General features: G+C 41.8%; 1 protein-coding gene across 1 annotated transcript in view; it reads right to left on the bottom strand.

The window, feature by feature from the left end:
• Positions 1-1,019: 1,019 nt before the first annotated feature.
• Havcr1l1 (hepatitis A virus cellular receptor 1 like 1) overlaps positions 1,020-9,943 on the bottom strand; it is an 18,889-nt gene continuing 9,965 nt past the window's right edge. Inside the window, exons 3-6 of the mRNA XM_087574936.1 lie at positions 5,977-6,026; positions 3,881-3,989; positions 3,033-3,066; positions 1,020-1,515 (exon numbers count right to left, since the gene is read on the bottom strand). Coding sequence (XP_087431062.1) covers positions 1,341-1,515; positions 3,033-3,066; positions 3,881-3,989; positions 5,977-6,026 — 368 coding nt within the window. The 3' untranslated portion in view covers positions 1,020-1,340. The remainder of the gene's footprint in view (positions 1,516-3,032; positions 3,067-3,880; positions 3,990-5,976; positions 6,027-9,943) is intronic.

The raw sequence follows: 9,943 nt of genomic DNA, 5'->3' as shown, positions 1-9,943 counted from the left end.
GCCATGGAGGGCATATGGAGACAGGAGGACAACCAGGGGCACCAGAACTCAGGAGGCAGAAATCTCATGTAGAAGTTAATACTCCCTTGAAATCCATGACTTGTGAACAATCAAGATATGAATGAAGGCGAAGAAGATATCAATACTGAAGCCTTTGTTAACTCTTAGCAAAATCAAGTGTTTAATTGATTGTGACAAACTGATTCACTATGAGAAAATGCTTTGCTGTCTGAAATACATTTAAATATAAACATGGCTGGGAGACAGTTAGAAACTTAGAACTCTACATGTAACCAGCGATAGCCCCAAACACTGTCCCACCTGCAATCGGGCTTCTCTAAGGCCGAGACCGGAGGTTCACTCCCTCATCTTTCCTTCCATTCTGCTTTGCCTCCTTCTAGCTCCTACTTCAGAGCTCAGCGGGTGAGTCTAGGAACGAGGAGCATCCAGGCAGAAGTGCAGTGGAAGTAGTACTAACGAACTCAACCCCGTGCCCCATTATCTTCCCAGACGCTGCCTGGTCCATACTCAGCACGGTAGCCTCTCCTGACCGGAAACACACGTTCTTACCCTAAGGTCGACCGCATTACAATGTATCATGTTTCAGGAGCCGTTAGAAAGCATGGGCACCTGTTTATCTGCCAGAGAAATTAAACCTGCAGCTCCCATGACTTAAGCCCCTTGGGGAAAGTTAAGAAAAATGACATTTTGAGTGACAATAAAACAAATAAAACATAATCACGAAGTACTTCTAAATTAAGCTCTGCCCTCTTCATTTCCAGATTTTTATATCTAAATTCTTTCCCTCCCTTTTAAAAATATAAATGTACGGGCTGGAGAGATGGCTCAGCGGTTAAGAGCACTGACTGCTCTTCCAGAGGTCCTGAGTTCAAATCCCAGCAACCACATGGTGGCTCACAACCATCTGTAATGAGATCCGATGCCCTCTTCTGGTGTGTCTGAAGACAGCAACAGTGTAGTCATATACATAAAATAAATAAATAAGACTTTAAAAAATATAAATGTACATATTTATTTAAATATATTGTTTATATACACACATATATACATATATCTGTACTTATATTTCTGTCCTTTTAATGACTTTAGTAAGATAGAAGGCCATATATATGTACATATACATTTAAATACATTTACACACACACACACACACACATACATGTACATACACTTATACTCCCGTCTTTTTAGTAAGATAGATGGCCATTTCCTGGATTACTATGGCCATGCTCCCCACTGCCAGGAAGTGGGATCCTGAGATAAACTGATACGGAAAACAGCCCTGCAGCTCAAAGGATTCTCAGCGCAGTTACAGTCCATCACTTCCTTCTGCAGGTTTGGAAGGTTGTCATCTCCAAGGGCAACTGGGATTTAACCCTTGGGTGAGCACTGTCTTCAGTGACGTAGACTACATCTTCAGCTGGGAGTTGCGCTATACTTTGAAAAGCTTCGTTGTGATAAACATGGAAGGAAACTGAGCCGCATTCAGAGTTGCTGAAAAAGAGCAGGAAGATCACTTTTCAGATCCGAGCAGATTTTTTTTTTTTCATTCATGATTCAGCATGATTTTGAAATCAGCATGAATCATGGATTATTCGGGACTGGAAGGGCCCCATTCACAAAACCATAACAGTGAATGAATAGTACCACACAGAGACCTGGCAGTAAGTCATAGAAAAGTTTGTTTAGTAAGCATCAGACAAACTAAGAAATAGTAAAACAAAAACAGTTTGCATTGGCATACATTGATGTAGTCTTGTACTAGAACACGAAAGTGGAAAGTTTAAAAGACAGTTCTCTAACTCCAAACAGAGTTACCTAATCAGGGTGTACATTTTGGAATTGAGCTAAGAACTGGATGTCTCCTGTCATTTTCAGCTTATAACTATGACCCTGCAGTTAGAAGGGCCTGGTAAAGGATTTGGAGGGCCTGGTGACCCATGCTACATTCCTGAAATACACAGAAAGGTAGAAGGAGAGAACCAGCTCCACAAAGTTGTCCTCTGACTTTCTCAAGTGCCATGGAGCCTGCGTCTATACACACAAACGTGCCACCAGCAACTCCTCCCACCACAGTAATAAATAAATCCTTGCTAAAGAAAATAGAAGTGATTTTGAAATCTGCATAGCATCTGCATACTCTAACATTAACACGGAGTGGGGAAATGGGTAGAAAAACAAACAGTGCCTTTCCACAGGGGCTGGCTGTCTTGGAAACAACTGCAAAGACGATGTGCATGGCCCACACTTGCATACAGCACGTGCACAGAACATCAGGCGCTACAGAGAAAGGAAATGATTACTAGAGAGAACTTCTGGGTTTGTGGTTCAGCCTTTCCCATAAGCTGTAGGAGGAGTTTTTACTGTGGATAGTCATGGTGGATTGGGATTTGAGCTTCTAGAGCTCATAGAGGAGAAAATCATAGAAGGAAACTGACTTTAAGTCATGGGTAGTGATTTGACATAGTGGATTTTTGCCATCTCTACCCTGGCCATCACTGCTACTGAAATGTAGAACCAAAATGAGCATCTCCATTCAGCCACAAGAAGAAAACTTGTGCTGAAAATTCCAAAGAAGTTGGGACAAAGCTTTTCTTTGTTTGGGTCAATATCATTTGTACAGGTATGGAAACAACATAGGGTCAGAAAGCTCAGATGGTGCAGTGTGACGACTGACAGAGAATGGTTTTCAGGGGATTATTTTGATCTCATGTTTGTATTTTTGTAGGTTGTATTTTTCTCCCCTTCCCCCCCCCTTTTTGAAAGGGGGAGAGAATGTAATGTTGGGCGGGTAGGAAAGTACCATTGAGGAGATGGCAGAAGGGAAGGAACACGACCAAAACGTATTACATGAAAAAAAAAACAAATTGGAAATAAGTAAATAAAAAAAGAGGGGGGAAATGAAGGGGAGAGGGAGAAAGAGAAGGAGAAAAGAACGGGAAGAAAGAAACCAGGAGAAATCTTTAAGACTGCAAGTCCCGAAGCAACGGGCACAGGCTAAGTCAGCTTACCTCTCTTGGCTCTTCTTTCTTCTGTGTCTGCACTCTAAATTGGGAGGGGCAGGGAGTTGGGAGGAGTTGAAAGGAAAATTGAACATGTCACCAAAATCATCTAATGATATTTTCTTCTAGTTAAGGGTCTGTTTTTGGGGTTGGGGATTTAGCTCACTGGTAGAGCGCTTGCCTAGCAAGCGCAAGGTCCTGGGTTCGGTCCCCAGCTCAAAAAAAAAAAGGGTCTGTTTTTAACTGAACTGTTCCCTGATATCCATGGACCCTACAGGACGTATCTTCTCTTCATAGCTTCATGCATTCACCCACATAGCATTCCTAACATACAAGAGTGACATTAGTAAACTGCTATTCACCAAAGGGGAAAGAAGGAGAAATCTAGGATTTTAAATTGCTTGATGGAAAATAAGCTAAACATGGACTCTCCAAGAAACCTGAGATACAAGGTTCTACTAATGGTCTCTTCCATTAGGGACCCTATTGAAAGTGTCACTAATGCTACCACCTACTCCTCATCTTCCTTCCTGTCAAAAACAGACTCCCATTAACCATCCTCACTCAGGGAGAATAAACAACCCCTAGGGCCACCTTAAATAATCCTTATGAATAACCGAGTTCTGAATATTAGGGGAACCATCCTGACCTTTGACAGGCATATTCTTATTCCCAAATTTCTGCCCAGTCACGTGAAATACATCAGTAATGATCTAATGTATGGTGTCTGGAATAGTCAATGACTGACATTCCTGAAGGAGTAAAATATTTTGCTCTACCAAAATTTCCTTGGATTTTCAGGATCATGGAAACCCAGACCCATTCCTGACATTGGGAACTGCAATAAAGTCACTTACGTATGACAGTTGGGATGCTCGCGAGGATCAGCAAGAAGGCAGACACAGAGATTCCAATACAGAGACCCCTAATGGGGATCTTCAGGGGAGTTTCCGTAGGGACCACTTCCTAAGGAAACATCAGTAGTTGAAGAGACTCCAACCAAGATAAGCAGAAAACACATCCCATACCTCAACCTAGACTTTTCCCACCTTTGCCAGTGGCTATCATAGAATATTCAAGTAGAAGGTAGTGCACACCTTGATTCCCAACACTTGGGATGCAGAGAAATACCTGAGAGCTCCAAGACAGTCTGGTCTACGTAACAATTCTAGGACATCCAGAGCTTTATAGAGAGACCATGTGTTTAAAAAATAGAGAATAGTGCATGCAAGTAAAATCTAACAGAAATCTGAGGTGTTACCAAGCTGTGGAACTCTAGACAATGCAAACTTCAAAGTGTCTAAGAGGAGGATGAAAAGGTTTCCCATGTAGTTTGAAATGACATCATGGTTGCATATCTTGAGAGTGATGATATCAGAATTAATATCCAGTATGGTATTCCTCTATGGAAAAAAAACAATGCCTCTTTTCAGATTGTCGACAATCTGATGTTACAGATTGACTCAGCTACAAGGTCCACTCTGTCTTCGTGGATCCTACCTGTCTTATAAAAGGCAATTCGAGATTATACTTTTTTTTCACTTAAAACAGGTATGTAGCATGTATGCATATGGCCATACTATGTAACCACAGCAAACCTGGAATCCTCCATGTAGAGGCTGGCCTCTAACTCAGAAATGCTCATGCCTCTGCTCCCTGATAATTGGAACTAAAGCCACAGTCTTATGCCAGGCAGGATCTACATCTATATAAAACCACTCAGGAGAGGCTGCTCGTGGACACATCCTGGTTAGCATTGTGTGATCAAACAGAAGTGCTTCACCCTGATGAAGGTGACTAGGGATCGCCACCTATGAGAATAAACATGAGAAGGCTGGGCACCACCCAATGTCACTTCATAGCTCAGCACTGATCTGCTAGCCTTAAGAAGCCTTCATACTACAAATTTAACTGCATGAAGCAGACCATGAGATCAGGTCTTTGCCCCTTTATAAGCCTCATCTCTGGATCATAACCCCAGCTTCTTTCTCTGTTTAGACAGTGAGACCATGGACACATTAGCTAGGCTCTATGCACTCTCTCTCCCTACATGCTCAAACAACATGTTCAGTAAGGTTCTTGGGTAAAGTATTTTCAGTTACTTCTTGACAAACACTGTGGGGAGTATGGAGTAATGTGTGCAGGTTTTGAGACAGGGTCTCGTGCATTCTAGGCAGGCCTACCACTCACTATGTAGCCAATGTGATGAATTTCTGATCCTCCTGCTTGCACCTCCTGAGTGCGTGGATCACAGCAGTGCCTGCCCTGCCCACTGGAACATTTACTTTCTATCATATTTTCCTAGTACATTTTGAATTTAATTCTAAATTATTTCTTCATGCTGGTAAAGACAACTGTGTGAGTTCAGGTACAACTCTGTCATGCAGGACTGTGCTAAATCCTGCACGAGTCTGCTCAATTAATAGTACTTACAACATGGAATTGTGGTTTCTGATATTGCACTTAGATACACAAATATGGCGTGTTAATTTATTCTCCTTTGGTTAGCTCATTCTTTTTTTAACCTAATTTTTAGCTTTAGAGAATCAGTCAATCTCTGGACCACGATCTCCCTCCGTTGTTTTGTAAAATATCATTTATTGAACATATTTATCAAACTTGCTTCCCAGTAACCATTTTAGAGTCGAATCCTTTCCTCTTTTTCATGGAATTATTATCATATATTTAATGGGATTTTTGAGACAGGCTCTCACAATATGACCCAAGATGCTTTGTTTGTCCAGACTGTCCTCACACTTGGTATCTCTTATGTCAGCTTCCTAAGTTCTAAGATAAAGGCATAAACGACGATGCCTGACCCTTTTCCTGTGCTTCTACTTCTTTTGAGACAAAAGTCTATAAACTAATCTGACCACGTATTTATAGGCAACATGATTCCAGAAAAGGAGACAAGTGGATCTCACTATCAGCACACAGAGAGAGATATGCTTACAGTGTGGTTATTCCAAGGGTGGTCTGAAGATGTCACAGTCTCAGTCCAAACTGCTCAACAAGAATGAGAACAAGTCATAATTACAAAGATGCTAGATATTTTTCACTACTGACATTACCCATATTCACATATTCACACCATCTTCTATGATGAATTGAAAGTTAAATAGCATCAGGTATTAGAGGTGCACAGAGCATCACACTAAATAGTTTACTAAATTGTTCTTCGAGAAAACAGTTGTGGGGTTGGGGATTCAGCTCAGTGGTAGAGCGCTTGCCTAGCAAGTGCAAGGCCCTGGGTTCGGTCCTCAGCTCCGAGAGAAAAAAAAGAGAGAGAGAAAAGACAGTTGCACATCTTAACTTCTCCCTCTCCCTCTCCCTCTCCCTCTCCCTCTCCCTCTCCCTCTCCCTCTCTCTCTCTCTCTCTCTCTCTCCCCTCTCCCTCTCTCTTTTCATGTGTGTGTGTGTGTGTGTGTGTGTGTGTGTGTGTGTGTGTGAAAACATACAAGTACAAATACAAGTAAATGCAGGCTTATCTCAGTTGTGGAAGAGTTTAAGATCCCACCTTATCTGTCCTTCCATATGAGCTGAGGGTCGTAAGTGCACAAAGGCCACACCCACATGCAAAGGTCAGAATGCTTCTACTCAGTATGAGTGGTGCTGCCATGATGTCTATCATAGGGCACTGCACCTCGACCTGGATCACAATTTAGAAATCACCCACAAGCCAACATGTCTCCTATAATGTGAGGATTAGGTCGTGATATGGCAGGGGAGCCACTGAACTCCATTCCTATATCAGGGTGTTTCTGAGACATCTATTTTTGAAACAGATTATATATTTTGTGTGCTTTCAAAAGTCTGGATGTCAAATACAGGATTCTTGTTCTGCTGAGTAATTACAATAAATAAATGTCTTATACCCTAACCATGAACCCCTCAATTAAATGGTATTCATTAAAAAGCACATATCAGATGATTACACAGTTCTAATTCTATCAAATGACAGACATCATGCACAGACAAAGCACATGCACAGTACCCACAGAGTGAGTGGAAATACCACAGGTCTATGGAAATCCCAATGACTTGTAAAGCTGCCATTGCCCAGCATGGATAAAGTTGGGCAACTCTTGGCCCTCTTCAGTTCCAACATTACTATTTACATTTTAGTCATTGAGAGAGCCCTTCAAGGAACCAAAGTGCAATGGCTAGGTTTAGGCAAAATCTACAGTCCAGGCTCAATTGTAGTCTGAACCTTAAGTAAGACCTTCTCGGTAAGGAAGCAAGATAAAAATTTAACACTGACAAGCATCACTAGAGGCAGAGGCAAGAAAATCTCTAGGACTCCAAGGCAAGTTTAGTTTAATGAGCTCCCTGCCAGCCAAGTTGAGATCCTGTCTCACAAAACAAAATCCAACTTGTCGCACCTCAGCAGGTCACATGAATATGTAAAATGGCACTTCTTTTCTAAATCTCAGTTTTCAATAAAGGTGGTAACTTATCATTGTTCTCCCAAGAGAACCCAAGAACCCTATCCTCTGAAGCACTGAAAACTAAGTATTGAAGTGTTGTGTCAATCCTGAGATATCTTCATTGTCCTATAGTGTGTGTGTAGCTGCCTGGAACAAATTTGTTTTGTTTTGTCTTGTTTTTCCCACAGATCTTCATGCTTTAAAATCACAGTTGTAAGCTAGAGCCCACTGCAAACTCAGTTTTTAGCTCAGTTCTTCAGAGCCCTCCTTGTGGATGTTCCCACAGGCCAATAGGAGGCAAGGAAATCTATGTATATCATCGGATTGCTCAAACAACAATAACATTGCTGGCCCTTAAAATCCAGTCCTACTCCATTAATTGTTGGGTTTTAGGAAGCTTTAAGTATCCCTCAAACAGCTATCTTTTCACGCCTGGATATAGAAGATTTGAACCCGATCTTGTCTTTGGATGTCAAGCTTTCTCCCATCTCTAACAAATTGTTCATGACTATTAAGTGTAAATTCATAATGTGGGCATTCCACCTACAAACTTTATGGTATCAGGGAAGCATATGCACAAAATTTATTTTATATTAAATGGTGTGCAAATGCATATGACTCCTGTGTATGGATTTCTGCATTTGATTCCAGATGTTTGTGGAGACCAGAGGCATCAGATCCCCTGGAAATGGGATTACAGGAATCTGTGAGCTGCTCAATGTGGGTGTCTTGAACCAGCTCAGGATCTCCTCAAGAGCAGTAGTCACTTTTACCTATAGAGCCATCGCTCCAGCCCACACAAAGAACATTCCAAATCCCTAAAGACTTCAGATCCAATGTGTAAATACTCAATCTTAAAAAATCTTTTGCATTTTTCTGCTTTACAAATTAATTCAAAGATCCTTGAAGCAAATCATTGGAGAGTATCAACTGTCCCTAAGGATGGAGACTTATGAAGTCTTTCTTAGTGAGGATCTGAATGCAGGACAAACAACGTTCAAAACATAAAACCCAGTGCCCATGGCAGGAAGCCTGAGGCTGAAGATAGAAGAATCAGCTTCCAATTCAAGCGAACAGGGACAGAGTCTGAGCCACTTTCTGTCTTCATAACCTCCACTATGAGCTTTCTGATTCTGTGTCAGGTCCTGTCACTATACAACAGGGACAGATCACAGCTATACCAGCAATAGTTGTCTGAGAATTAAACACCGCATCCTAAAGCATATAGCATGCTACCAGTTACTCAGGAAATGTTAAATGTCAGCTTCACTGAACTATGGTGTAAGTGCGTGGCCCAATTTCAGAATGGACTGAGAACCCAGTTTTGTTTTGTTTTGTTTTTTTCATCAGAAAGTCATGACTTCTGAGTAAGGTTCTCATCATCCTCATTAGCTGTCTTAAATCAATGATCCACCCAAGCCTGGCTATAAGTGGATCCCCTGGGAGTCTGACAAAAAGAGCTGTTACACAGCAACAAGCACAGGTAACTTAAGATGGGAACAATCACAGACCCTGTGAAAATGGTGTTTAGGACACAGTTGAGAACATTTCACCTACATTATATTTCTGCCTTGACTCAATGTCCTATGTGTTCCTGTAGAATCCCATGAAAAGGATTCTGAGTCCTGAATCACATGGGTTTTACCTGGTTTCTGGATCTGTGTGTGTGTTGATGTTGGAAAAGTAGAGGCAGAGATTCTGGTTGATTTTGGAGACTCTGTAGGTCTTGTTGAAGCAATCATGTGTTTTATGGTAGTTACGGGTCTAATAGAAGTAATTTTAAGTACTGTGGTAGTTTCAGTTCCCATGAAGTAGTTGAAGTTGTTACGGTAATTGCTGGTTTCCTTGGAGTAATTGTGGATTTGATGGTTGTTGAGGGAGTTCTTGAAGTAGTTGTGGTTTTATGGTTATTGAGAGTGTTCTTCAAGTAGTTGTGGGGTTTATGGTTCTTGGAACCCCTGCCCAGCCAGTGACATGGCTTGAGCCTGTACCCAGAGCAGACTTGGGGCTCTGCATCCACTCCTACAACACACATAGGGGTCCCAAGTGCTCTGAAATGCCCGGGACACGGGAGAGACCACAGCATCTTTCCCAACACCCAGAGTAACTGGGACCCCTGGGCTCCAGGGACACAGGGACCCATGCCTGGCCAATGGCACAGGTTCCTTCCAGTTTAAACCTGCACCTGGAATTGTGACCTTCTCACCTGTGATCTTGTGCTTGTTAGAACACCTGAGAGTCGGGAAAGACTGCCCACTCTCTCCCTACCTAGTCAATATAGTACTCAAAGTCCTAGCCAAATCAATTAGACAACAAAAGGGGTCAAGGGGATACAGATTGGAAAGAAAGAAGTCAAAATATCACTTTTTGCAGATGATATGATAGTATACTTAAGTAACCCCAAAAATTCCACCAGAGAATTCCTAAACCTGATAAACAACTTCAGCAAAGCGGCTGGATATAAAATTAACTCAAACAAACCAATTCTTCATA

The sequence above is a fragment of the Rattus norvegicus genome, chromosome 10 (assembly GCF_021556685.1).
Source record: "Rattus norvegicus strain SHRSP/BbbUtx chromosome 10, alternate assembly SHRSP_T2T, whole genome shotgun sequence".
Taxonomy (NCBI): domain Eukaryota; kingdom Metazoa; phylum Chordata; class Mammalia; order Rodentia; family Muridae; genus Rattus; species Rattus norvegicus.
The sequence above is the reverse complement of the archived record's forward strand: the minus strand, read 5'-3'. Positions and strand labels throughout refer to the sequence as shown.